The sequence below is a fragment of the Dryobates pubescens genome, chromosome 13, assembly GCF_014839835.1.
Source record: "Dryobates pubescens isolate bDryPub1 chromosome 13, bDryPub1.pri, whole genome shotgun sequence".
NCBI lineage: Eukaryota > Metazoa > Chordata > Aves > Piciformes > Picidae > Dryobates > Dryobates pubescens.
This window is the reverse complement of record NC_071624.1, coordinates 10,718,213-10,745,963: the sequence shown is the minus strand read 5'-3', so window position 1 is coordinate 10,745,963 and position 27,751 is coordinate 10,718,213. Positions and strand designations below refer to the sequence as shown.

The 27,751-nt window shown below is 47.2% G+C and overlaps 1 protein-coding gene across 1 annotated transcript; it reads left to right on the top strand.

Annotated features, from left to right (window-relative positions):
* Window positions 1–5,475: 5,475 nt before the first annotated feature.
* Window positions 5,476–25,658, top strand: IQCG (IQ motif containing G). The gene is made up of 9 exons (XM_054166924.1): window positions 5,476–5,601; window positions 9,595–9,818; window positions 11,056–11,184; window positions 13,160–13,241; window positions 20,582–20,743; window positions 21,479–21,553; window positions 23,611–23,742; window positions 24,907–25,008; window positions 25,509–25,658. Exons 1-9 carry the CDS (start codon window positions 5,476–5,478, stop codon window positions 25,656–25,658), a joined length of 1,182 nt encoding a protein of 393 aa, XP_054022899.1.
* Window positions 25,659–27,751: the final 2,093 nt, after the last annotated feature.

Genomic DNA, 27,751 nt, shown 5'->3' with positions numbered 1-27,751 from the left:
TGGGATGTGGGTCAGGAAGGACCCGCCGGCGGCGGCGGCAGCACTGCCCGAGTGGGTGAAGCCCGTACGCGACCGGCGGGGTGGGCACACTGTCCCCCAGCACCGTCTCTCCACCCATCTCCCGCGTCCCCTTTTTCCTCCGCCTGGCGAGCACAGGTGCAGGCAGCCCACCGGGAAGCCCCGCGAGGCCCCCGGAGCGTGGTGGTTGCCATGGAGACGGCCGCCGCCGCGTCCCGGTGAGGGCTGGGGCCAGCCACCGGCAGCGGCTGGGCGGGTGGATAGGGTTGCTCAGGCAGGTACCACTGGCCCCGCACGGAGCTTGAGGGGAAGCGTGGCAGGGCGGGCGGGGACGCAGCCCGGCGTCGAGAGCAGGCTGCGGCGGTGGAACGAGCCGAGGAGCGCTGAGAGCTGGCAGCGAGGAGGTGAAGGGCAGCGCTCGGTGCTTCGGGGGCTCTCTTCTGATGGCCGCTTTCCGGGACCTGCCTGTCTGCCTCCTTTCTCCCCTTGAATTACTTCATCCTCTCAACTTCTATTTTGCTGCCGGCGTTGCCTCGGTGAGAGAGAGCATGAATTTCTGTGCTCAGATTCCTGCAATGAAGTTTCACATTCCCGTGTTTTCTTAAATAAGAAGAGCAAAAGTATTTGTTTTCTTACTCATTTTCGAAAGTCAGGGTCATTTGTTCCTGATCTATAGAATCACAGAATCGTAGAATGCTTTGGGTTGAAAGAGACATTTAAAGGCATCTTTAAAGGTGTCCAGCTGCCTGCAGTGAGATCTTCGACTACATCACAGCCCCATCCAACCTGACCTTGAGTGTTTCCAGGGAAGGGCTTGTACTTGCTCTCTGTGCAACCTGTATTAGTGTGTCACCACCCTCATTGTTAAAAATCTCTCCCTTTTCTAGTCTAAATTTCTCCTTTTAGTTTTAAACCATCACCCTTGGGTTTCTGTCACTTCCTCACATAGTCAGAAATCCAGGTGCATTTTCAGAGCCCTTTTAGTGATTTCGGAACTTACTCTAGTATGAAATGTGTCCTGTCTGTCTGGACGTTCACTGTAACTGTTCCTGTGTCTTAAGCTGTATTTGAATGTGTGCTTTTATGAAAAACTGGAGCTTAGGAGCAAAGTCTACTTGTCATCTTGTCACCAGCTGTGCTTGGAGAGCTTGAACCTGGAATGAGGAAATAGATCCTGACCAGGTCCAAGAGGAGAATTAAATCTATCTGTACTTCACTGGGTAGAAACACACAATGCCTCTTAAGCCTGTATAAACAGAGGTTTTTCTCAGAGAGATGAAATTGTAGGAAGTAGGAGCAGGGAAGGGATGGGATTCTGCAAATGATTCTGGTGGCTTCTGCTTTAAGAAGTAGAAAGCAAAGCAACACTCAGTAATCTACCCAGTTAACACTATCAAATGCATGCTAGAAACTTTTGCTAAGAGAAAGGACATAATCCCTCCTTTAAGGAGAATAAACAATCTGTCAGAACACTGTTTTCCAGCAGTAGGGATGCCACTGCCAGTAAGTGCTCCTTAAATCTTGTAGTTTCTTACATTTAGTCCCATATGGACCATAAAGCTAAAAGTAGCACCAAATCATTCATTCCTTCACTTGGTTCTTCCAGGTTCTCATCAGTACAGCTTCAGAGAGCAGGAAGAGAAACTCTCTTTACAGTCAGGATGAAACTTAAATTGTGTCTCTAAGCCAAAATCAAGATTACTTCAGCTTTTTAAGGTCCTTTTCCCTTTCCCTTTCCTTTTCCCTTTCCCTTTCCCTTTCCTTTTCCCTTTCCCTTTTCTCTTTTTTAAATGAGCAGCTCATGTTCTAACATTTGTAGTGGTAGGCAGAGTTTTATAAGACCACAACTATCTTGCTTGCCTAAGAGACACTTCTTTTGGTAAGAACTAAGGTGTTTATGGCCCAGCCACTGCTACTGTGGATATTCAGAATCTCTCTTTGCTGATGATTTGCAAAACAGCTGAAGGAGACATGACCTCAGCTTTGAATTTCCTCACTGGAATTCATCAGTATCTCCTTAATTGACTAAAAGGAATGCTGGGGAGAAAAAAATGCTGCCTTTGAAGGCATTTTCGTTTATGAGGCATCAGGATGGGAGAAATGTGCATCCAGAACTCTCACACAGCTGAGGGAGTTGCAATCCCCAAAAGAACAGGAAGCCAGAACCTTTGCACAGTTGTTTTAAAAATCATTTCTTGATATGTTTTTCTTTCCCTTTAGATCAGCAGGGAAAGAATGTCAGCTTGGAAGTCTTGGGGCAAGCTGAATGCTTCACATACCTTCCCCCCCCTTATTAATAGAGTTTAATGAAGGAGCTCAGCAAAGCACAGTGATGAAGGTTGGTCTGTGGGCACCTCATTAACACTAAAGTCTGGGGAAAGCAGCTCACTATTTGTAGTGTTTCTTAATGGCCCAGACAGTGGTTTCCTTCTCACTTCCGAGTCAACATAAGCTCAGAGTATCCTGGCTTAGCACACTCATCTGCTGAGTGAGATTATGGTCATAAGAAGAAATATACAGGAGGAGCAAACCAGCAGGCTTCAGAGAAACATTTCAGCTCTGAGCTTTCTTATCACACATTAGTATGTTGTGTTAATTCTCTCCTGAGGAAAAGCTGCTGATGGGATAGAGGAAAAACTGTTGCATCCTCCTCTGTTTCCAAACAAGTGACTTTTCCCTGCGAGAGCTGCAAGTGTTAGTTCTTCTTTTAAGAATGCTGTGATAATCATTTGTCACAGCTACCTCACAACAAATACTTTTCTCTGTATTTTAGCACTAGGTGTACTAAAAATACGGCTCACAATATGGATCAAAATATGGATCACAGAATTCTTTAAGTTAAAACCAAGTAAAATATTTAAAAGCTTTGCATTCTTTATGGCTCATAACACTGAAGTTACGTCACCTCTGAATCCAACCCTCTGCTCCCCCCCTCAAAGCAGAAATGCTGGGAAAATCCATAATGCAAAGACTACATGTCTGCTTGTCTTGTATTCCAAATTATTACCCAGTGAATTGAAGAAAAGGGTCTAGGCTGACAGGAGCAATACCCCACTCTCACTGACTATACATGTAGCTGTCATGAAAGAGACTTTCTCACACACTAGTCTGTAGGTTGTTGTAGTTTTATGCACAGGGCAAGCCATGCCATCTTACAAAGGACAGCACATTTCAATACACAGTGCATTGAATAGCTTACTGCAAGAGACAGGGGCATGGAGAAGCAAATATGTAAACCCCAAGTTATTTTTGCTTGGTTTACCTATTCTGTACTAGCAGACCTCTAATGAACCTGCAATGAATAGTGGCCCAGGTTTTCTGACCAAGTGAAGTTAAGGTCATGTTCCAACTGCAAATGATTATATTATCTTCGGCATAAAGAGCAAAAAAGGATGAGGACAAATGGTAGTACTTGTAACATTGCTTATGAAAGATGACAGATTTCCAGTGATCCAGAGCACAGCTCTAGCTAAAACCTCTTTCATTTGCACAGAATATGGCCATGTCTTCTCCTGTTACTCATGCTAACAGGCATTGTTTGGTGCATTCCCTTGCCATGCTTACTGACTTGACTGTAACATTCTGCAGATCTAGGAAATGTTTATTCAAAGGTTTTACAGATGGCCCACACCCAGCTGTAGGTGTAGCTGCCAAATGGAGACTTTGTTAGTGGATGCTGGTGCTTCCATTGCCGTGACATTCATCTCAGTCATCTCAGACTCCACTTCTGCCAGCTGTTACACAAGAAATCTTTGTTTTGTGAGTGTAGGGTTTGGAGGAATTGTCTAATGGCTTGCCAAAATGTGACAGATCACAGAGAATGTTTCTATTTGTTCTGCAGGTGTTCTCTTAAGCATTCTTCTAAATAACCCAATTTCACTTGGATGGATAGTGAATTGCCACCACTCCCCTCTCACAATATTCTGTCTGTAAGCAAGGATGCTTAAGTGTACATCAGAGCAGTTTCACGTTTGAAATGTAATTAAACAACACAGAATGTTAAAGGTGGCTTGCTTAGGTCTCATTTGACTTAAGGTCAAAGCCTCTTAAGGTGTTAACAGTTCCTGCTGAGGGGATTGGTGTTCCCCTGGTCTCAGTGTTGGGGCCAGTTCTCTTTAGTATCTTTATGAATGAGCTGGACAAAGGGGATCAAGTGCACCCTCAATAAATCTGCACAAGACACCAAGTCAGGCAGGAGTTAAAACTGCTTAAGTGTAAGAAGGCTCTACAGAAGGATATGGACAGACTGGATTCATACAACAAGGCAAACAAAGCTAAGTGCCAGGTCCTGCACTTGGGTCACAACAACCCCAGGCAATGTTAGAGGCTTGGGGCAGAGTAGCTGGAAAGCTGGCCAGCAGAACAGGACCTGGGCACGTTGGTTGACAGCTGGCTGAATATGAGCCAGCAGTGTGCCACGGTAACCAAGAATGCCAACAGCATCCTGGCCTGTATTAGAAATAATGGGGCCAGCAAGACTTGGAGAGTGTTCATCCCTCTGTACTTGACACTGGTGAGGCCACACCTTAAATAACTGTGTTCAGTTCTGGGCCCCACACTACAAAAAGGACCTTGAGGTGATGGAGCATATCCAAAGAAGAGCAATGAAGCTGGTGGAGGGTCTAGAGCACAAGTCACATGAGGAGCAGCTGAGGGAACTGGGGTTGTTTAGCCTGGAGAAAAGGAGGTCCAAGTGAGACCTCCTTGCTCTCTGCATCTACCTGAAAGGAGTTTGTAGTGAGGTGGGGGTTGGTCTCTTCTTCCAAGTAACAAGTGACAAGGCAAGAGGGAATGGCCACAAATTGCACCAGGAGAGGAAAAATTTCTTCACCAAAAGGAGGTGAATAATATGGTTTGGTGGTAACTTGGCAGTGCTGGGTTAACAATTGGACTTGATTTTAAAGGTCTCTTCCAACCAAAATGATTCTATGGTTCTAAGATTCTATAAAGATGTTAAGGACACACAGTAGTAATGGGGAATGATTAGAGCACAAAGGGTCACCATCTGAGATTCTATCAAAGTGATTTACTGTAGTTTTTCCTTCTTAAAAGGCACCTTCATTCTGTTGTTTCCCCAAAAATGGTCTGTCATAAAACACTGCACCCTCTTGAACTGAAGGCTGGGTAAGGCCACCTCACCCAGTTTACTCCTTGCATATCCATTCCCTTCTCTGCCTATCTACTCAGATCTGCTGTAGGAGAGACTAAGACCTACTTTGTTTTGTGAAAGCTAAACATTCCCACTGTGCCTGAGTGCAGACATTGGCAGAGCATGGCTCCTCTTATAAACAGTGCATGAAAGGCTATAAACAAAGCTAGGGAAGTGTAGGAAAGGCTGCAAATAAGGCTATTTCGGTTCTGCTTTTAGTTTAAACTACTGTTACCAACACCACAGTGTCTTTCTCATGGGTATATTTTGTCTTTGTTCCTCTTAGCAAGAGCACAGAGACTAAAGAAATGGAAAAATTCACTCCTCTGGAAGCTCTGCTCTTTACTGCTGTGCTGGAGAACTGTGTTGATCAGCTCTCAATTCTTGGATACATCATGCCAGTTTCAGATGAGAGCAAGACAGACATCAACAACGTACGTGCCTCTATCCCTCTTCTTTAAGAAACCCCTCTTGGTTTTCTTCTTACTTTAGGTTTATGTCTTCAAGCAGCAGTTTGTCAAAATCAGAGCAGGTATTTTTACTGCCAAGTGCTCCATAACCCTTAGGTGAAGAAACCCAGTAAAATGCATGGAATATGACCAAATTTTATAGTCCTACATGAGTGTCACGGGGAAACCTTGTCAAGACTTTGTGTGAAAGACAACATGAGGTTCCTGGGCTTATAATTTTAAAATCACAGTGGTTAGATGACAAGCAAAGCTTCAGGGCAAAGGAAACAAAACACAGCAAGGTTCTCATACAGATACACAGCTATTTTTAAAATGCAAACCCCAGGATATTTGAAAGTACTCAGACCTAGGGTATTTCTGTTCCTCTCTGAGTCCATGCTGAAGTTCCCTTAGTCCTCACAAACAATTCAATAAGAGACTCCACTTCAAAATATATTAGTAATTACCCACTGTCAGTGACCATTACTAATTAGATGATTTCCAATAGGAATCGTAACTCAAAGGGCTTGGGCAGAGATACAAAGAACAGGAAAGAAGTTCTAATGCCCAAGCAGAGGTTTGGTGCTGTGGAGGAATGTGGTGTGGTATTACTGGTAGCTGACAGACACAGGAATCAGGAGGAGAACATCCTGTGGAGTAAATCTTTCTAAGTGCTGTCACCATGGATTTTATGTGACATAGCAGGTCATTCAGAACCAGAACAAGAGGACACGGTCTCAAGCTGTGCCAGAGGAAGTTTAGGCTCGAGGTGAGGAGAAAGTTCTTTGCAGAGAGAGTTGTTGGCTGCTGGAATGTGCTGCCCAGGGAGGTGGTGGAGTCACCGTCCCTGGAGGTGTTCAAGAGGGGATTGGACGTGGCACTTGGTGCCATGGTTTAGTAGTCATGAGGTCTGTGGTGATAGGTTGGACTTGATGATCTTTGAGGTCTTTTCCAACCTTATTGATTCCATGATTCTATTCTATTCTATTCTATGATTTCCATTTTAAGCAGGATTGAAGCTTCCCCCTCTCCCCCCCCCCCCCCCCTTTTTTTTTTCCCTAAAGAGGAACTCAGACACATTTGAAAAATTTGTGTGACCAGGATGGAAATAAAAACTGGGATCAGAGCTGTCCAATTTAGTGCTGTTCACTTTAACTTACCGTTTAAGAATGCAAGAGGAAGGTAAATCAATATGTCCTTCGCTAGGTGTTTCTATTTCAGACAAACCTTACCGTCAAAAAGCTCCTCGCCAAGCAGCAGCAGCAGCAGCGGGGTCGGTGTCAGGGCTTGAGCGATGCTTGGGCTGTGCAACAGAGGGCACTCCTGCCCTGTGCCCAGCCTCGCCTGCTGCCACAGGAGGCTGCTTTTCACAGAGCTGGGTGGGAAACGTCCTATGTGCCCGCAGCGAAACCACTCCTCTAGGACAGCAGACGTTGTTCTCCTTCAGACACACAGGCTGATAGCTCTACTAAAGGTGCATTTAAATTACAGAGAAAACACCTTAAGCTTTTCACTTCAGTCAGAGACGCTCATTTTTACCCAGTCACTTTCTAAACCACAATTTTCTCACAGACTGTAAGCCCTGTTTGTGCTCTTAACAGTGCCAAAGCAGAAAAGGACAGCATTTAGAAACAAGAAAATGGCTCGGGGCAGCTACTTGCTAACTTGGGTGCTCTGTAATTTGCTGCTCCTCCTGGTGTCTCAGTTTACATTCAGCTGTCACCATTGTGTTTCTGGAAGACCTGTATTTGCAAAGCACCCTGGAGCTCAGTCAGACAAACAAATCAATGACATTTTCAAAAGCTGACATCTAAATTCTAGCTGATGACATTTCTGAGAGAGGATTAAGCATATTGCTGACCAGCACCTTACTGATTTTCCAGACCAGGGATTCATGTACATAGCTTCACACAGTGCATCCCCCAGAGCAAGGCAGCCTTTCTCTCTGCTGAATTTTGGGCAGAAGACTAGCAGAAGATAAACAGCTAGGAGACTACACAGGTGGTACCACATGCAGCTTACAAACTCCTTGCTCTTAGGCAGTGGTTTGGTAATTATTAGGAAGTCCCTACCACTTACAGAAAATCCAGTTACAGCCTGCTTCAGCTTTTCCAGACATTAAAAAACATCTGTCAGAACATTCATAAGATCTACATGATATTCAAGCAGTTTGTTTGCCAAAATTAGTTCTTTCACAGAATCATAGAATCAATAAGGTTGGAAGAGACCTCAAAGATCACCGAGTCCAACCTGTCACCCAACACCTCATGACTACTAAACCATGGCACCAAGTGCCACGTCCAATCCCCTCTTGAACACCTCCAGGGGCGGTGACTCCACCACCTCCCTGGGTAGCACATTCCAAACCAACTTTTTCTGTGAAGAACTTTCTCCTCACCTCCAGCCTAGACTTCCCCTGGCACAGCTTGAGACTGTGTCCTCTTGTTCTGGTGCTGGTTGCCTGGGAGAAGAGACCAACCCCCTCCTGGCTACAACCTCCCTTAAGGTAGTTGTAGACAGCAAAAAGGTCTCCCCTGAGCCTCCTCTTCTCCAGGCTAAACAACCCCAGCTCCCTCAGCCTCTCCTCATAGGGCTTGTGCTTGAGACCTCTCCCCAGCCTTGTTGCCCTTCTCTGGACATGTTCAAGTGTCTCGATGTCCTTCTTAAATTGAGGGCCCCAGAACTGGACACAGTACTCAAGGTGTGGCCTAACCAATGCAGAGTACAGGGGCACAATGACTTCCCTGCTCCTGCTGGCCACACTATTCTTGATGCAGGCCAGGATGCCATTGGCCTTCTTCACCACTTAGGCACACTGCTGGCTCATGTTCAGCCAGCTGTCAATCAGTACCCCCAGGTCCCTTTCTGTCTGGCAGCTCTCCAGCCACTCCGACCCCAGCCTGTAGCGCTGCTTGGGATTGTTGTGGCCAAAGTACAGGCACCACCAGCAGCCTGCTGAAACCCTTTCTTCCTCATGAGCAATGTAATTTTCATTGGTTTGTGTACACTTTGCATGTGGTTCATTGAATGTCAGTTTAACTGTACAGAAATTAAGCATGTAGTCACCTAGACTCCTGCGCTCAGCAATGAGTCAGGCACTGCCAGAGGCTGATTCATTCCACCCACGGCTGTCCAGGATACTCAGAAAAATGCAGCCCTTTGCAGCACCATGCACACTGCCCTCAGCTTGGCAGACCACTAATGGAGCCCCACTTGACAAGGGACTACTTGGAAGTACCAGTGGCATAAGTCAGATGCTGCCCTGACCACTTGTTTGTACTCTACCCTCTGTGCTGGGCTGGCACAAACGTGTGTGCAGGTGAGGAGGGACCTGGACTGAGAACTGGTGCTGCCAGAAATAAACTTTTTTCTTTTTCTCTTTTTCCTTTTTTCTTTTCCCCTTCCCCTCCCTCTCCCCCTTCCCCTCCCTCTCCCCCTTCCCCTCCCTCTCCCCCTTCCCCTCCCTCTCCCCCTTCCCCCCCCCCCCTCCCCCTTTCCCTTTTTCCCTTTTTCCTTTCTGCTGCAGAGAAGGACAGAATGGTTTCTTCTCTGTGCCTACAGAAAGTAGGACAAGAAGCCAGGGGCTCAACTGCAGTTGAGATGAAAAGTCTCTCTTATAGTAAAGATTGTTGTGATGTGCTGGCACTGGCAGGAGGGTGCTTTCTCTGTTGCTGGAGGTCATTGAGAACATGTCAGGAATGACAGTCTGAACTATCATCTCTTGGGGCAGCTGAATTCACCTTTCAAGGCCTTTTCCAGTCCTGTCACTTCAGGTGTATGTTGTATGCTCTAAATTAAGCAATGTTTCTGCTCTTCTACTCTTTGCAGAATGTAACATACACTATCAACTGCTCTTAGTATAGCTTCATTCTAGTTTATTATTAGGTATTCTTTTTCTCACATAATATTGCAGAGGGTTTATTTCTAGTGCTCCAAAATGAAAGCAAGTCTCTTATTCCCTTTTAGGGTGACATCCAGAAAATCATAGAGACCCAGGAGGAGCTGGACACTGACTACCAAGAGTGTATGTCAGCAAGGCAAGGGAATGGGGAAACAGTTACCTCCATGTCTCAGAAAAGCATTGGACACAAGCAGCATCTGGAGAAAACTGAAGATCTGAGAAGTACCCATCCTCTTCCCAACAGGGCCACAAAACACAGGGATCCATCTACAAAGATTCTCAGGAAAATTCAGGCTGACAGGTGAGCACAGATACAACAGCTATGGGGGATGCTCAGAGCTGTAAACTTCTCAGCCTATCTCTTGATAGCAAAAATGCAGGTTTCCCACTCTTCAGTTACTGGTGTACCTCTAAAGAGGACAGTGGGCTCTAGCATCCACAAGCCATTTAGTTCTGCCCTTTGCCTGCCTTTGGGTGTCAAGTAATGACAATCAGTTTATTTTAAATGGAGTTGCAAGGTTATCAGCCAGTTGAGAGTAGCTGTTTGGGGGGCTAGATCTAGCTAGTGCTGATGTTCTGGTATCTGGAGTCAGCTTCCCCTAGCAGGTATGTACAAAGTGGGATGTGAGCACTGCCTGTTGAACTCAGTTACTCTGCAGGACACACAGAGCCTCCATGGGAGCCACAGCCATTCTGCTTTATAGAACAGAATGTCTGGATAAAGACCAAAGAGTTTCTTTCTGGGTTTTGTTGTTGTTATTGTGGTTGGTTGCTTGCTTTGTTTTGGTTTGTTTGCTTGTGTGGGGGCTTGTTTGGTTGGTTGGTTTTGGTTTGCTTTGGTTTTAAAACAAATGTTATTCCTGCACCTAAGCAAGTGAGTTGATGTGCAGCAATACAAACAGCCTTTGGTTTAAAAGACAGACTGGGGAGCTGAGCATTCATTATGCATTTTTCTGCATCCTGGCTTCTGTCCTTTAATGTCATTGCATCAAAGGGCTTCAAGAAGATCCTAACACAAATGAGGAAAAATGCAGCTAAAATACAGATACCACATGCAACATGAAAGCCAATAAACTGGGCAAGCTCAAGTACTTGTTAACATCAGCTTAGGGCTGTACTGGGCTATTTTGACACCTAGATATCCCTTCATAGGCACACTTGTCTGCCTTCTCACTTTGCATTGTCCAAGGGCTACCTGGCTCTCCTGTCTACTGCGGGCCAGCGACCTACATCCTGCTGGCAGCAGGGTCTGGCACAGCATGGGTATGTCTGTGCCTTTTTGCTGTTTCCTAGAGTAACATTTAGGGCAGCACTTAAAAAATATGCATTTCAACCAACTCCTCCTAATATGGAGCTCTCCAGAGGTACAAGAAGCAGGCACCATGGGAGATGGACTTCTGGGTTTGATAGACATAAGAACATAATGAGTTTCTTAGATTTCCTTACCTTTGTAGCTCTAAACAGTACTGGATAAAGGTGCCAGACACTGTAGTACCTGCATCTATAAATTACTGTTGTGTTCCTTTTCTTCTTGGCAGGCAGTATGCAACTGATGTCATCACAGTCACCATGAAAAAGATGCAGGAATCAGGAACATTTAATAGTCTAACAAAAGCCAATGAGAGAGAGAAGGCAAAAAAGAGCAAGTTTCACGACCTTCTCATCAGGTCAGTGTTGTGTTCAGTGCTTTCCTGCTTACCTGCTCAAAGCCAAAGTCAATTCCCCCTCAGTACCTACTAAAAATGAAAAAACCTCCACCCACCCCAAGACACAGAAAGGATTTTGCTTTTTAAACGGGATTCATTCTCTCTGCCTTGCAAATTGAACTTCTTTCCCTTTCAGAAATAAATGCCTGATGTTCCTGACACTGAGCTGAGGTAGGAACTGCCTGAGCTTTCACCACAGCAGACACCAGTGTCTGCAAATGCTGCTCCATATCCATTAAAACATGATTTAATGTAGAAGCTCCTTGATCTTTAACTCCTTGTCCCCAGTGAAAGCCACAGCAGCAGAGAATCTGTTCAAACCAGGGTCAGCAACATATGGTGTTTGTGATGCCCTGGAGGATCTGTTCTGACCCACATGCAAATATGCTCCCATTTCCCAGCAGCAGCAGCAAGGGGCTAGCACAGATGGTGATGGAAGCTGCCATCTTATTTAAGGCTAATCCACCAGCCACTGCATTACAGATCCTCTTCTGTCCCAAATCTAATAGAGTATGGATTTGTGATAATCTCAGCTCAAATTGGTGATTCCTTAGCTCAAAGTTCTGTGCACTAGAGGTTTGGAGGTTTTTTCAAGTGTGCAAAGCTCTGGTTCAACCCCCAGCCTGTCAGAGAGAACAGCAGTCATCAGAGGACTATCTGACCCTTTTAAACCTACTTTGTTCTGCAGAGCAGCTCAGGTGCATGATTTAGGGTAGAGAGCAAAGTCATGATTGGTCGTGCTGGGACAGCTCTGGTAGTGGTCAGTGGTCTGCCTCCAGTGCAAGTCCTCAGCTTCCAGCGGAATCTGTGATTTCAGGCATGAAACCCACTCCTTCCACTGTCTAAAATCAAAGGATTTATTGTTTATCCATAAAAGGGACAGAAAGCAGAAATGAAAGCAGCAGCTGCTTGTGGAGTAACTATTCAATACTGGAAAGCAGAAAGGAGCAGACAAATTGTGATCATAAAGCACACAACCATTTTTATTCCATTCTATCAGTCATATCTAGCCACTATACTGCCTGTTCTGTTGAACATGGAATGAACTTGAGCTGTCTTTGAGTATAATCCATAGCTGCCTGATTTTGGGTCAATGTACTCATCTAAAAGCAGTCTGCAGTAAGACAGGAACTCCTTATAAGGAGCTTTGGTTTATCACAGTCACCCAGCTAAGGACTCTGAAAATGAAAAGCATGTTTGAGTGCAAGGCTGGCAGAGGGTATGATGTCTCAGGTACCACCTCTAGTATTTACTGGCTTTAAATCAAGTTCTGAGCATAGATGCTTAGAAAAGCACTCAGAGTGAAAAAAAACAAACCAATGAAACAGTAAGCCCTAGGACATTACTGCATCTCTTTTGTTTTAAACAGGTAAGCAGCTCTGCAGCTTTTGGCCCCCACTCATATCCCTTCATGGATCTCAGAATCTGGGGAAGTGTTTTTGAAAGGTTTTAAGTCTGATGTGAGAAAAAAAAAAATCACATATTCCATACTTAGACAATTTGGCATCATCCTCAAATCCACTTAAAGCTTTCAACAAGAGTGTCTCCGGCTTTTTATCTCAGTCTCCCTTTCGTTCCCATCCTCTTTTCCCAGTCTGTGCAGCTCTCTGTTGGGATTAATTTACCAAGTCTTGCTGTGTTCCTGAGGTGCAGAGGTGCTGCATCACCAAGGCTCAGAGTGAAGAGATGAGTGCCTTTTTGTTGTTGTTATTCAGCCATAGGAAAGGGCTTCTCTTCTGCTGCTCTGAAGAAGCAGGGCAATATTTTGTGTCCTCCTTTTAGTTCAGCTGTTAAAAACCTTGGGGAGGGAGCAGGATAAGTGAGGCAGTGCTCAGCTGGGTGCTGCAATGCATCAGGAGACAGGAACTTCTCCTAGGTAAACAGCTCTTGTCTTTTTTTATAGATTCAAATGATTGTATTTCCCATTTTTCTTCAGGGCAGAGGAAGGAAAGAGGGAGATCAAGTCACTCGAGAAACAGCTGCAGGATGTCAAGAAAGAAACTGAAATAGAACTTCAGGTGAGATCACTTACCACAAGGCATCATGCTGGGGGGAAGCCGATTAGCAAGCTCACCTCTGCTGCCCAGGAGCTAGCACTCAGATGAGAGGACATGTAGCATATGTACTGATCCATCATTTTGGAATAGAGAAGCAGTGTAGAGTGATTGGCCATTGGAATGGGCTGCCCAGGGAGGTGGTGGAGTCACCATTACTGGAGGTGTTTAGGAAGAGACTGGATGGGGTGCTTGGTGCCATGGTTTAGTTGATTAGATAGTGCTGGATGATAGGTTGGACTCGATGACCTCAAAGTCTCTTCCAACCTGGTTAATTCAATTCTATTCTATTCTATTCTATCCTATTCTATCCTATCCTAAATGCAGTAGAGGTTTGTATTCTGAATAAGCCTGTTAATGACTTTAAGAGCAGTGTCCAGCAGTTTTCAAATGGGAGCTCAAAATGCTCATAAGAGAGACCATGATCAAACCAGAACAGCCCAAAAACACTGCTAGGAGAGGCAAAACACAGACCTCTGCCACCAGTAGGAGGTTATCTGCAGATAGCAGTATCCAAGGTTCTGTCATACACTTACTCATGCAGATGTGGCACCTGGCACAAAAGTGTGACAATGAGGGAGTGAGAAAGAAGGACACCTGGCATAGGGGCATGTCCTTTTCCTACATACAATTTTGTCTAGAACAAAATGCCATTAATCTATTTTTCTAGGCTTGTAGGGTATTGGAAAATCCCAGCCATGAGAGTCCTACACAAAGGCAGATCAATGTCATTGCACATTTGCTGTCACCCTGATCTTTCTGGAAAGCTTCAGCCCTTCTGTCTGTCTGCGGCATGCAAATGGTGTGTGCATGAGCAGTGAATCTGGGGCACTCTGGAAATGTCAGACTTGCTACACAAGTGCAGATCAATTGGATGGCTAATTACTGGTCACTTTGGTGCTCACCAGACAGCTCAGACTGGATGCTCATGTGTGCTTTAGAGCAAGAGCACATACAGCTCTGTGCAGAAACATGGAAACATAGCCTAGCCCTGCTGAGGCAGGAAAGAGTATGTGGCAAAGAACAAGCAAGAGGCAGGCATGTTGAGAGCTATACAAGGACTGGAAGAAGGAACAAGAATCTGACACTTGGTACTGAGCATGAGGACAGCAAGGGCATCTGAAGAAAGAACTGGCATCACTGAATTTTGTCTTTGGACAAAAGTGTGGACAGTAACCAAGCCAAGAAGTTGGCTACAGAGAAGAATTTTTAAGCCACTGACATGCTGGAGAAGTTGAGTTTATAGAAGATGAAGGGTTTACCTTGGCAGCCTGGATGCACGTGCAGTGCAAAGTTTAACAGTCAGTAGAAGATGGTTGTAAGAACACAAATTGGCAGCTATCTGTACCTGACAAAACACCAGAATTCCAGAAGTGATGTTAGATCAGCACAGAAGAAAGCAGGAATGCACAAGAAGGGAAAATTGGTGTAGGTCAGCACTCATCTACAAGCAGAGATCCTGGAAAGGCATAACATGCCCTGGCAGGTGTAGAAAGGTGGAAAGAACACTGGGGGAAAAAAACCCAACTGTGGACATGACAGAGGGGAGAAAGGAGTCGCTGAAGGAAATGCAAAGTTAGCAAATTAGGAGACAAACCAAGAAAGGACAGCTGTGGGAATGAGAAGAGACATGCAGGATGAACGTTTTTTTTCCCCCACAGATTTGAACAGAACACCTAAAGGACACAGAACTCCGAGCCAGGACTGAAAATGGAAGCTGTATACCTCAATGTATACTTACTTACTGCCACTAGAAGTGGTGTGGCCTATTTCCAGACCCTGTGAGACAACCCAAAAGTCCCTTGACATCTGTGTGGCAGTTAAGTGAAAGAAGCTGGATAGTCTGTCAAGCTCAGACACTGTATGTTGCCCATTTGCTTCTGTAACTTGTCCGTTCTCAGTTAGATTCTGATGCTCCTGGGGAGCTTATGTTCTCCCACTTCCCAAGCTTGTGATTATGATGAGGTAGTTCTCCTTCTGTAGAGTGCTCCTCAAATCTCTCAGTGTCTGTGCATGCAATATATGTATCTGGTTCTGGTTTAAAGCCTTCCTAGGGACCAGTGTATAGGGAGCTGTGATCATCCCATCTCACACTAGCAGTGTCCTGGCACTGCATGGTTGGGTTGGGTACTTCTCTGTGTCCTGCCCTGAATCTCTTCTACCTCTTGCAGTCCTAAAAGGTGTGCAGCTCCTATGCTGAAAGGGTGCTCTCCTCTGTGTTCTTTCAGTACCTTCTGCTAATTTAGTTCTTGCTTTTTGCCTCATCGGGTTGGATCTGCTCTCATCTTCGATTTTGACTTTATATTTCCAGCTTAAAAGTCCTTTCCTGGGCATACTTTTCATTTCAGCTTTGATAACAAATAAAAGACAAGACTGCTTTCAAGTCCTGCTTTCCTCCTGTGCCAAAAATAATGATGTCTCACTTTGTCTCCCAAGGGAGAATAATTTCTGTTCACTTCATATGGGATTTTCCCATAGGCAGTTTTACAGACACTTGCATGATCTGTCACCTTGCCAACTAATTAAAAGCAAAAATACAGCTTGCTCATTTTGGAAGACTTTGAACAATAATAATGCACAGACCTGCAGACAAAAGCCTACATGGTTCTCTCCAGTCAAGTGGATGAGAAAACAAAAAGTGAGCAGATCAAATCCTGGAACCAGAAAAACACGGCCTCTGCTTTGTGCATGTCGCCTCTGTGCTTGGATTGTCAGCCTTGCTACCTCTTAATGAGGAGCTAATTAATGCTGTATTAACCTGCTCTGCTCATTTTTCCTTCTGATGGAACACAAATCAAATGCTAAATGTTCTTATTTCGTTTTCTTTCCTCTTGGAAAGCACTGATGTCTCTAAGGGGACTGAAATGCTCAGTCTGGCTTTGCTCCTAGCCCTCTGTGCAGCAGCATCACTCACAGCTCTCAGCTGGCTGCAGCAGCTCTCTTTGCTGTTGTGCTCTTCATTTTCTAGCTTGTACAAAAAATACAGTCTCTGGCTTCCTGGATAAATCATAGAATCAATAAGGTTGGAAAAGACTTCAATGATGGCAGGCTGTACAGATTTTAAACCAAGTTAATGTCATAGAGGTTCATATAGATCGACCTTGAGTCCTGTGTCCAGTTCTGGGCCCCTCAGTTTAAGAAGGACATTCAGACACTTGAACGTGTCCAGAGAAGGGCAACAAGGCTGGGGAGAGGCCTTGAGCACAAGCCCTGTGAGGAGAGGCTGAAGGAGCTGGGATTGTTTAGCCTGGAGAAGAGGAGGCTCAGGGGAGAACTTATTGCTCTCTACAACTACCTGAAGGGAGGTTGTAGCCAGGTGGGGGTTGGTCTCTTCTCCCAGGCAACCAGCACCAGAACAAGAGGACACAGTCTCAAACTGCACCAGGGGAAGTTTAGGCTGGAGGTGAGGAGGAAGTTCTTCACAGAGAGAGTTGTTAGCCATTGGAATGTGCTGCCCAGGGAGGTGGTGGAGTCACCATCCCTGGAGGTGTTCAAGAGGGGATTGGCGTGGCACTTGGTGCCATGGTTTAGTTAGTCATGAGGTGTTGGGTGATAGGTTGGACTGGATGATTTCTGAGGTCTTTTCCAACCTTATTGATTCTGTGATTCTATGAACACTGCAAGCTACTGACCAGGCAGGAAACCAAAATGCTGCACCATGGTACCCCTGCAAAGAGGTCCATAAGACACCCAGCTCCATGGTATCAGTGCACCACTCAGTAGTGTGACCCAAATCTGTCGTGTGTCCTGCCTTGCCTTCCCCCAGGTCAAATGCTTCAGGAGGTGTTCTGGAGGAATGTGTTCAACTTATACCCACGCTCTGGAGTGCACATTTCTGTTGGAGAAATACACCAGGCAGGTACAGCAGACGGCGTGAGGCTTGTGATGGTCCTGAGCTCCTGGGTGACTTCATTCCACTGCTGGCAGAGCCCCAAAGAAAGCAGCTCAGCAGGGCCCAGAGCTGGTGCACTAGATCCAAACGTAGCTCCAGAGAGACAGGACTTTGGACAAGAGTGCTGCTGCCAACAGCTCTGCTCCCTCTGCCAGCAAACTGCCCTCAGGTGGCTCGCTGCTGCGGCTCTTGGGGCTGGAGGTGAGCTAGCAGAGGGCTGCAGAGGCTGTTATGTCGAAGTTCAGTGACCTTCCAGGCCTGCTGTCCTTTCAGCTGAGACATTTCTCAAGGGTGTGCAGCAGGGGGATGTTCTGGCAGCTGGGAGAGAGATGCAGGCTACAGCCTTACTGAAGTGTCTGTGGGGCTGCGTGTTGTGGTTTCAGGGGCAGCAAGCCCAGGCTGCAGCAGGTGTGCAGATCTAAGCATATCTTCAGGCTTTGCAAGCTGAGATAGAGCAGCTGCCAGCAGAGAGACTTGAGCTCAGACGTGCTTGGTGTGGAAGCAAGGGAGGCCAGCAGCAGGGCTCTCTGCCCACATGCTGCCTGCCTGCACGTAGCACAGCACCCCTGCCCCTTCCCAGTGCCTGCCAAAGGGTGGGCACTGGGTGTGCTGCTGGTGGGGGTGGGGTGCCTGTGTGTTATCCCACTGCTGGAGGAATTCCTCCGACAGTTTACTCCGCTTTGCTATTTTTGTAACCAGCTGGATTTTAACTGACTGTAAATACTAATGGCTGTGGAAGAGCTGAGAGATCTCGGTGGCACTTGCAAGAGGGATAAATCAAAGTAAATGAAAACACAGGAGAACTAAGTGCAGTTGATTTTGCAGCCAAACAGCATCTGTGGGACAGGCTCCTGTGACACCAGCTGACAGCAACAAACAGGCCTCTGAGCTGCTCTCTGTGAGCCGAGAGACCAGAGAAAATCAGCTTGTTTACCTGCTCACGAAGCAGACTGCCTCCTGACAGCTATTTCCTGGCTTTTGGTCTCGGTGTCTGCCAGTTTTGTGATAGTTTTGGACCCATGAGACATGATTTTGCATCTTTGGTTTGGCAGATTCCACGCTGAAGTCATCCCATAAGAGCAGGCCAGAGGTTTATTGCGTTAACTATGGAAGTCCTCCATGTCCTGACTGGGACCTTTGCTGGAATAAACCAGAGACATAATTATTCAGCCCTTTTCCCATTGCCTGTCCCTGAAGGGCAGGGACCAGCACACTCTGCAGGTGGTGCCCACAGCTTCTGGGCATTTACTGGCTGCATTTACTACCTGCAGCCTGATACTGAACGTGCCCCAGTTCCACAGCACCAGGTCCATCAGCCGGGCTGCTGTAGCTGCCCACGTGCCTGCAGCCCACTTTCCCTCTCCAAGGGAATGTGTTTGCTGTAAGGCACCAGTGGGGTTTTGCATTTCACTTCCTGTCTGCTGTGGATTGTGTAACCAAGCCCCCAGACTCCCCACCTCTAATGGAGATGTTTAACACCACCGCAGACCAAATCCAAACCACAAACATGCTGTGCAGCAGAGACCAAGCAGAGCAGATGGGCCCCTGTCCCAGCAGAGGCCTGGGGCACTGGAATCAAAAGCACTTCTTCCTCTGCTTTGCTAAGATGTAACATGAAAAAAAGAAAATAACCTAGTGAAGTGTTCATGCTCTGCCCCACCTCTGAGTACTTTGAAACCTAGGCTGAACCCTTCTCTTCTGATCTGTTTGCAGATTCTTAGCAGATAGCAGTGACAGGCATCAGCAGGGCTTGGCTTTGCTGAGCCTCAGCACATCACCAAAAAAAATCAGTGCTCTTCATTAGCATTTCCCAAGTCTTTTCTGCCAGCCTCTCACTTTAGACCTGATCCCACCACAACACAGGAAGGCAACCTCAAAATGAAGTGGTATGGTCAGCTCCCACCTCTACTGACCAGAAACACAACCCCTCCCCAGGCCCGCCAAAATTTCACACCAGGGAAAACAAAGGCCATTGCCAGAAACATAAATAGGTCAGGTCTGTAGCTGGCTGCAGTCATTTGAAGTGATGGCTGTAAAACAATGTCTGATGCTGGAAACCTTCAACAACAGAAGAGTGAATTGCATGACCTTCAAACCCACAAACCAGCACCAGCCAAGGCCCCAAATCATCCTGAGCCTTGTAAATATATTTCACTCTTCCTAACTGTGTCTGACAAGGGCTACAGAGGGAAGGATTTTCCTTTTAACTGTTCCAAACTCTTCTTATAAGAAACCTTTTCCAAATGAGTCATGCTGCAGAGGCTTCTGAACACAGCACTATTGAGCTGGCTCCTTCCTGTGGCATTTTTCCATGTATAAACAGCTAAGGAATGTGAGGCTGCTTCAGAGACAAGATATGTGGGCTTCAAAATGTTTAAATGCCAGCACTTTGGTATTTCATCTTCAGCTGCAAGGTTTGGCTGGGGAATGTCAAACCCATCACAGCATGGCAGGAAAGTGAAGAGAAAGGCTGCAATGGAGCAGCTGGGCGCCAAACCAGAGGCACTGAGATTGATCTTGCTTAATTGCACAGGAGACTTTGATGACCTTTTTAACTCTTACTGCAAAAGGCTTGAGGTTCTCATTTTACAGGTGGTTCTTCCAAGTTCCAGCCCCAGGTTAATTAACTTTTATCTGTTACTCAAAGAAATGAATTAAAAAGGAGTAAAGAGAACAACAATCCCAAATCAAGCAAGCACAGGGGCACACTGGCTCAGGATTCTTGCCCATGGGGGAGCTTCTAGGGACAGAATTCCTTCAGAAAAGCTCAGCTCTCCTGTGAAACAAGGCATGTGGAGAGGCTGGGAGCTCATTGCCAGCTCTACCTTAGCATTTTTACCTTGCCCTGAGTGCATGCTTTCATAACAAAGTGAGGAACCATTTGCCTGGTAAGATTTCAAGAGGCATATGAGTGAGGCAAGGTTGGATTGTCAGCTGCATGACTAGAAAAAAAATAATCCAAGGGCTAGAGTACACTTTAGGAAATCAAATGTTGGCTTCTGTGGGGTTGAGGCATTATCCTCCTCTTACAGATGCTCACTCATTGAGATGGCCTAATCCAACAGGTCAGTAAACCAGCCTCAAGCAGTTGAGATGATTTGGCTTTTTTTCATGCTTGCAATGAGCATGACTGAATCCATTCCTGGCCCAGACACCAGAAGGTCTGGATTCTTGTCTGACTCTGTTTATCACTCCACCCTCTCCAGAGGTAATCACTCCTTGCTGATGGGTTTATTGCCTTCTGTATCGGCTCCAGACTAAACTTCCCTCTGAAGTAGAGGTTGAAATGGAACAGCATTCAGAGAAAGTGTGAGACCTGGTCCCTTCTGAGTTTATCAAGGAATGGAGAGATTGAGAATTGAGCTCACCTCAGTCTCCAGGCTTACTGTGATGCTTCTGTCTCCTCTGCTAGGACCGAGATGATATGATTGCCAACCTCAAAGATGAGCTTCAAGAGATGAAGGCCAAAATGGACAGGGAGAGCAGCTACACGAAGAAAAGCACGGATGTCCGGGTCCACCAGACCCAGAAGAAGTGCAGCAATACAGAAAATATCCTGGACAAGGAAATTCAGGTAAGCCCTTTCCTATGGCCTTCTGTGGAAGGCTTCTCCAGCTAGCAAGGAAAGAGTCCTCCCTTGCTCCCCAGCTGCCCTTTCTGTTCTCCATCATAGTTACCAGCAAACGGTTAGAACTGGATTGGGATCCAGGTTAGAAATCTTCCTCTCTTCCATTGCTTCTCTGTATGGTCCTGCAAACAGCAACAGCATGGGTGGTATGGCTGCAGGAGACAGTGGCTGGAGGCAGGGACTGCTAAAACTAATACCATTGGCAAAGAGACAGACCAACAATTATTTCCAAAGGCTATAGTTGGAAGACGCTTTAGCAACAGAGGCAGCCAAGCTCCCAGCATGGCCCACAGCACACCATGCTCATAGAGCTGTTCAGATGGCCATAAAGCAAACTGGACTGGAAAACTGCTCTGGTTCTGCAAGCATTTTGAGTTTCTTCTGACTGATCAAAGTCTGATCTTGTCCCTTCCTCGTGGATGGGCCAGGGGCAAGGACTTCCTTGGTTCATTTTGTCTGGGAAGGGAGGGAAAAGGGAAGGGAGGGAAAAGGGAAGGGAGGGAAAAGGGAAGGGGAGATGAGGGGAGGAAAGAAAAGGAAGGGAAGGCAGGCATGAAGAGAGGGAAAGAAGACCTATGTCTCTGGAGACACAGCTCCTACATGCTTACTCCCCAGCTCAGCTTGCAGCAGCACGTGGGCACTAACATTTCCTCTCATGTTCTCTGTCTACACTGATCACAGAAGTTGAAGACCAAAACTGATGAGGAGATTCGAGTCCACATGGAGATTGAAAACTTCCTCAGGCGACAGCACGAGGTCTGTGTGACTCCCTGCTAATGCTTAAAGCAGCAACTGATAAACAGTTTATCAATGAGTGCCTAGAGAACATCAGTGATTCCTCCATCAAATTGACCAGATTCATGATTGCTGCTGTTTGAATGAACACTTGTCCTCAAGTCTTAATTAACTCAGCTCTCCCACACTTGGGATTTAGAATAGAAAAGAACAGACCAGGTTGGAAAAGACCTTTGAGATTTGCCACATTTGGATGCATTTCCTTAAAATTAGAGTTCATGTAATGATTGACATTGTTAGTTCAGGTGTAACAGATTTTCCTCCTTCAGATAGCTCCATTCAGCCAACTGGGATTTTGTTTAGCCCTTCCTTGGCAGTGACTCATGGAGAATGCTACTGCACAAGGTGTGGGCAGCACTTTCACAGAGAGGCCACTAAGAAGATGACACAAGCTGCCAGCCCAGTTTGCCTTATCTGACTCTGAGGAAGAATCAGGATTGGGTAATTGCTAACTTGAAATTATTTACCCATTTTCATCAGCAAACAACCCTGCAAGGCCATGGTACTGTTGATCCAGAGGTTCAGACCTGTCATCAAGGTCCATGGCAGAGAATAACACTGGAAAGCATCTCATAAACTGTAGGACTGGAAGAGAACCTCTACTACTGCAGGGTGCCTAACACCACTGCCAGCAGAAAAAATAGTACAAGATCATATTAATATATATATATAAAAATTGAGTGCAAAAGTGTGCTCTGCCTTGAGAGCAATGAAACTGTCTCCTCTACAGAGAAAGGCAACAAGGCTGGGGAGAGGCCTTGAGCACAAGCCCTATGAGGAGAGGCTGAAGGAGCTGGGATTGTTTAGCCTGGAGAAGAGGAGGCTCAGGGGAGACCTTATTGCTATCAACAACTACCTGAAGGGAGGTTGTAGCCAGGAAGGGGTTGGTCTCTTCTCCCAGGCAACCAGCACCAGAGCAAGAGGACACAGTCTCAATCTGTGCTAGGGGAAGTTTAGGCTGGAGGTGAGGAGAAAGTTCTTCACAGAGGGAGTTATTTGCCATTGGAATGGGCTGCCCAGGGAGGTGGTGGAGTCACTGTCCTCAGAGGTGTTCAAAAAAAGGATTGGACTCTGAGGTCTTTTCCAACCTTTTTGATTCCATGATTCTACATCCCAGAGCCTTAGTTTGATCAACACTTCATAGTGAGTGGATGTCCCAAGTACAAGCTGCAGCCTGTTTGGCCTCTACCAGAAGGCAAAGCACCAGCCTCTCTGTACTCATACAGCAGCTGGTGGCTTTGCAGGGGCCCACAGAGAAAAGGATGACTGTGCCCTTCATCTCCCTTGTGTGTCCAGCTGTGATGCCCTAATGAGATTGATGCTTTTCCTCAGATTATTTTTCCATGCAAGCAATCATGGTTGTTGCCATGGAGAAGTTACTCATGAATGGGAGGAAGTCATCTGGGGGACTGTTTCAGCAACACCTGCCCTCCTATTCACAAGTGAGACAAAGCCAAGTTCACAACCTGAAATAGTGTGAAGTGCTGTCCTCTGGGACCTTATTCCTGCTGCATTGAGCTTAATCCAGAAAGCAGGCAGGGAGGCAGGCACAGGATGAAAGATTTCTGTGACAAACTCTGGTTTTTAACCTCCTTCTCTCTGTCTACACACAAAGGATGGCTTCTGGTGGTCACTTCACCAGGACTTTTTGACTGTGCTTCTCCATTCTTCACGCACCTCTGAAAACCCAGCCCAGTCTCTCTTCCTCCCTAGTCCAGTGCTACACCTTCTGTGGTGAACCCCAGCAAGGGGCCTGCAGGCCACCAGTAACTTATTACCTGTCCTAGGGGTTTGACCCTTTCAAGATGAGGAAATTCTGACCATGCAAAATGTGTGGCACTTGTACCACCATCCTGCCAGGCCACATAAAAGGAGCAGATTTCTCCCTTGTACATGGTTTAGCAGTCATGAGGTCTTGGGTGACAGGTTGGACTTGATGATCTTTGAGGTCTCTTCCAACCTTATTGATTCTATTCTATGCTTTGTGTCATGCTGAGCACCACTCTATCCCCATGTAGAAGCTGGAAGAGAAGCTGAAATACTGGATGGACAAGTATGAAAAAGACACAGGTGCTAAAGATGAAGAGTTGGATGCTTTAAAAGCATCAAAGGCAAACAACTTGGAAATCCTGCAGAGACTTGCTGAGGAGGTAAGACATCAGCAGCATCTCAGTGCTCAGCCACGCATCCTGGCTTTCTCCTACCTTCATTCAGACAAAGAGGCAGGGCCACAGACAAAAATCAGTGTTCTTGGGGTGTAGAGTACTGGTCCTGGGAAGGCAGGGACTAAGCAGTCATCTTCTATTTCCTACCTGTGACATCAAAGAGTATTTCCCCTACAGCTCTTTTCAAATACCAGCAAGTACTCACAGAGCTACTGACAGCCTTTGTGAGGGGCAAAGCCACTGTCCCATCCCCTCAGTATGCCACACCCCAATTTGTCACCTTATTCTGAACAAATCTGTTCCTTCTAGCAAGGAGGGACTACGGCAGGCTGGAAAAGGTAGCTCCTGCCTTCCTGCAGAGGCATGTTCACAGCTGCAGAGTGCTCTGTCACTCGGGAACTGATTTCAGTTAAAACCACGCTGGTTCCTTGGCTAACTGCCGGCCTCTGCTCACAGCTATGCAGGCACAGTGGAGTCGGCAGCACAGGGCAGAGGGAGGGGTCTTGAAAAAGGGGTGGTTTGTACCCACAAGGAATTGACATGTAACCGTTCCTTACTGACACTGGGTCTGGGACTGACTGTTTCCCCGCTTGTGGGCTCATCTTTCGCTCTACACTGCCATCTCAGTGTCCCAAGGGTGTTTGTGCATCATCTGCTGCCTAGCCTGGGGGAGCATGAGTCCTTCCCACCACCATCTGTTGCCTGAGACGCCATCAGACAGGCATTTTACAGCACAGGATCAGAGGGTTAATTACAGCCAGGCTGTGAGAGGTTTCACTTTGGCACCAGCTCTCAGTGCCTTAGGACTGATGGTGGTAATGAGCAACATTTGCCATCTGGATCAGGAAAGATCAAATGGAAAAAGGTAGGGAAGGAAAGGCCATGATTTCACATTCCCTTTGGGCTGCCAGGGAGCATCCTGGTGTACAGGGTTGGGACCTGCACAGTGACCCACTGGTCAAAGCAGCCTTGGCTGGGGTAGCAGAGCTGAGACCAGTAGGCACCCAGAGGAGAAGACTCCTTGCACTAGGGTCCAGTGAATCCTTGTCCTGCCAAAGCAGGCTGCTGGGCAGTGAGCCTCAAAGGTTGGCCCTGCAGCTTAGGGGATGTTTTTCATGTGGCTGTTGCCACCCCTGTGCTCTCTTGCAGTGCCAGATGTATGAGGAAACCATCATCAGTGACCGGGCAGAAAAGGAGGCTAGAAGAAAACAAGCAGAGCGGGATGCCCTGGAGCTGAAGAGCACCTTGAAGGTACAGGGGGGCAAAGCTGAGGTAGTGCTGCTCCATCTGCAGCTGGGAGCCAATAATTCATGCCACAGGCTTTGTTCATGCAGAAAATAGCCCAAGAAAGTTGGCTGGTGTGGGGTGGAACAAGCAAAGGACAGACAAATCCCTTTCCATGGGGCAGACACAAAGCCAGCAGCTAGCTGCAGGTTTGAGAAGGGAGCGAGGGCAGAAGTTGGTCTCCTCAAATGGTGTGGGGTTATGCCCATCACACCAGTCCCTCTGCAGGGGCAAGACAGGAGGGTCACAAGGCAGTTCACACGCTTGTCCCTGTGCCACCAGCAACAGATGCCCTCAGCTCAGATGTGGTTACCTTCAGCATAGTCAGCATGGGCCCAGCTGCTGCTGCACATGCCAGGGGTTCCTCCTGCAGCTGGGGGGTGCAGAGGGGACACTCTGGCCATGGAGCTGTATCAGGGCCCCCAGCATGTGATGTCCCCTGAGACCCCTCTCTCTCTTGCTTCCAGCTGCAGGCCTGGTGGAGGGGTACAATGGTTCGCCGGTACCTTGGCCACTACCAGGCCCTCAGGCTGTTTCTGGAGAAGCGACGACAAGGAGCAGCAGAAAACGAGAAAGGGCAACAAGGGAAATCTGGAGCAAAGAAAAAGCCACGATAAAAAAAGAAACCTGGCCACAGGCCTGCTCCAGGGCTGTTGCTGGGCAGGGCACGGCAGTCTGTCTGTCTGGCAGGACAAAATAAACCATGTAACAGAGCTCAGGCTGTTCTGGAGAGCGCAGCTCATGGCGAGCAGAGTTAAGCTGAAGCTGCAATTATTCCTAAGATCTTGAAGCTGCCCTTGCACAGCAGAGACAGAGTTCCTCCAGCAGAAAGGGGAACAGCATCAAAGCAGTGAGAAACACTCCATGCCCTGGAATGCTTTGTGGAAACATGAGCACTACCAGGAGGCCATCTTGCTAACAGCTCAGTAACTCACCTGCGTGGGACATCAGGATCCTCCTCTGCAGACCCCAGGTCTGGCCATGGCTGGGGGCTGGTGCTTGCTGTGGCACCTAGGCAGCATTCTTGCTGCTGCCAGCCTGCAGTGTAGGCACGAAGGTGGTGAGAGCTCCTGGTTCCCATTTCTGCAGCCCTGCAAAACGTCTGTGCAGAGGCAGAAGAGGGAAGCACCAATGCAGGCAGCCAGCTGTGCTGCCAGCAGGAGCTGGTCTGTCACAGCTGTACTCACCACCCTGGCCCTGCCTCTGCTTAGTGAGATGAGGCAGCAGGCAGGGAGTGAAGGCGCCGGGGGCAAGTGTTCTGCCTCTCCAACCAAGGGGAGCCCTCTCCGGGACTGTCAGACACACGCAGGTCTGTGCACAAAGCAAAGTTAGCCCTGCTGGTGAGCTGGCTGGTTTCTGACACTCCCATGCGGGAGAGCAAGCTCAAGTCATACGAAGTCTGCTGTGCTCTTTGTGAGCAGCCTGTGCTGGCCCCATCCAAACCTCCTCCTGTCCAAGCTGAGCTGTGCCAAAAGCTCTGAAATCAAAGTGAGATGACAGAAATCATCAAGCAGAGAGCCTCTGGCTCAGAACTCTCCCCGAGTGGGAGAAGAAGGGCTGGTGCCTGACTATCAGGCAGAACCAAGTGTCAAGGGAGCACTTAAATTCCAGACACTCGAGACAGACCTGCGTCAGAAGCCTTGGTGTTACCCCTGGCGCCCTGCCACCAACCTTAAACCAGAGCACATTCCAGCCCTGGTACCAGGGCTGTGAACTCACTCACTTGCTTTCCGTGGTCCCCAGGGTGGTGAGGACAGGGATCACTCCAGTACTGTGCTGGCAGGAGTCAAGCCAGGACTGTGCTTACCTCTCATGCCTGTTCCACGGCTTCGTGTTGCAGGAGGCATCTCGCAGCAACCCATGGGAGTTATGTTCCCAACTTTAACTTTTTCATACACTGCTGACTTAGGACTAGGATTTTCCATACGTGGTAGGTGTTGACAGGTGACACATTCAGGTGGAGGGAATGAGATTTGATCATAAACTCTCCAGAGGAGAAGAGAAAGTGGGATGGGATGGGAAGGCAGTAGATTTCTGCTGTTTAGATCAACCAACCAACCAACTGAAATCTGAAACCTGCCATTGGCTGGGCTCTGCTTCATTTTCAGCAGAGAACAAAAAAAACCCAAAATCCTCCATAACTGTGACAAAGTCCTCCACATCCAGGGATTCTGCCAAGGCCAGGCTCCCCTTCAAGCCCTCATTCCCAATGCCAGAGTAACAGCATTTGTTTTTTTGGTACATTGAGCCCCTGGAGCTGCAATGAACAAGCCCACAGGAAGTTAAGACACTGCACTGGGTTGTGACATAAATCAAAACTTTCATTCTGGTGAACTGCTGTATCAAAGAGAAAAACCCAAAGCCATAAATTGCATGGGGACAGCAGCACGCTTCCAAAAGTAGGAAGCTCTGTGCCTGTGTGCCTAGAGGAAAGGCTGCTTTTTCTTTCAAAAATGATGTAAAAACCTAAAGAGGCAGTGGGAGAACCAAGTTTGTTAGTCCAGTAAGGTGGAGAGTGCCAGCACAAGCAGGTGATAGTGTGATGGGGGCACATGTGCTTAACCCAACCAAATCCCCATGAATGTATGCTTCCCCTGCAAGAGCAGCAGGCCCCTGACTGGGAACCATGGTCATGCTGCTGTCCACCCGTTCCTCCAGCTCCTCTTGGCCTCCTCTGCCTGCCAGCCCACCCCAGAGAAGCCTTCCTTGT

Coding starts and splice junctions, on each gene's coding strand:
- IQCG (XM_054166924.1), top strand. CDS start 5,476: ATGGAAAAATTCACTCCTCTGGAAGCTCTGCTCTTTACTGCTGTGCTG. Junction 23,743..24,906: donor TGCAGAGACTTGCTGAGGAG/GTAAGACATCAG, acceptor GCTCTCTTGCAG/TGCCAGATGTATGAGGAAAC. Junction 25,009..25,508: donor AGCTGAAGAGCACCTTGAAG/GTACAGGGGGGC, acceptor TCTTGCTTCCAG/CTGCAGGCCTGGTGGAGGGG.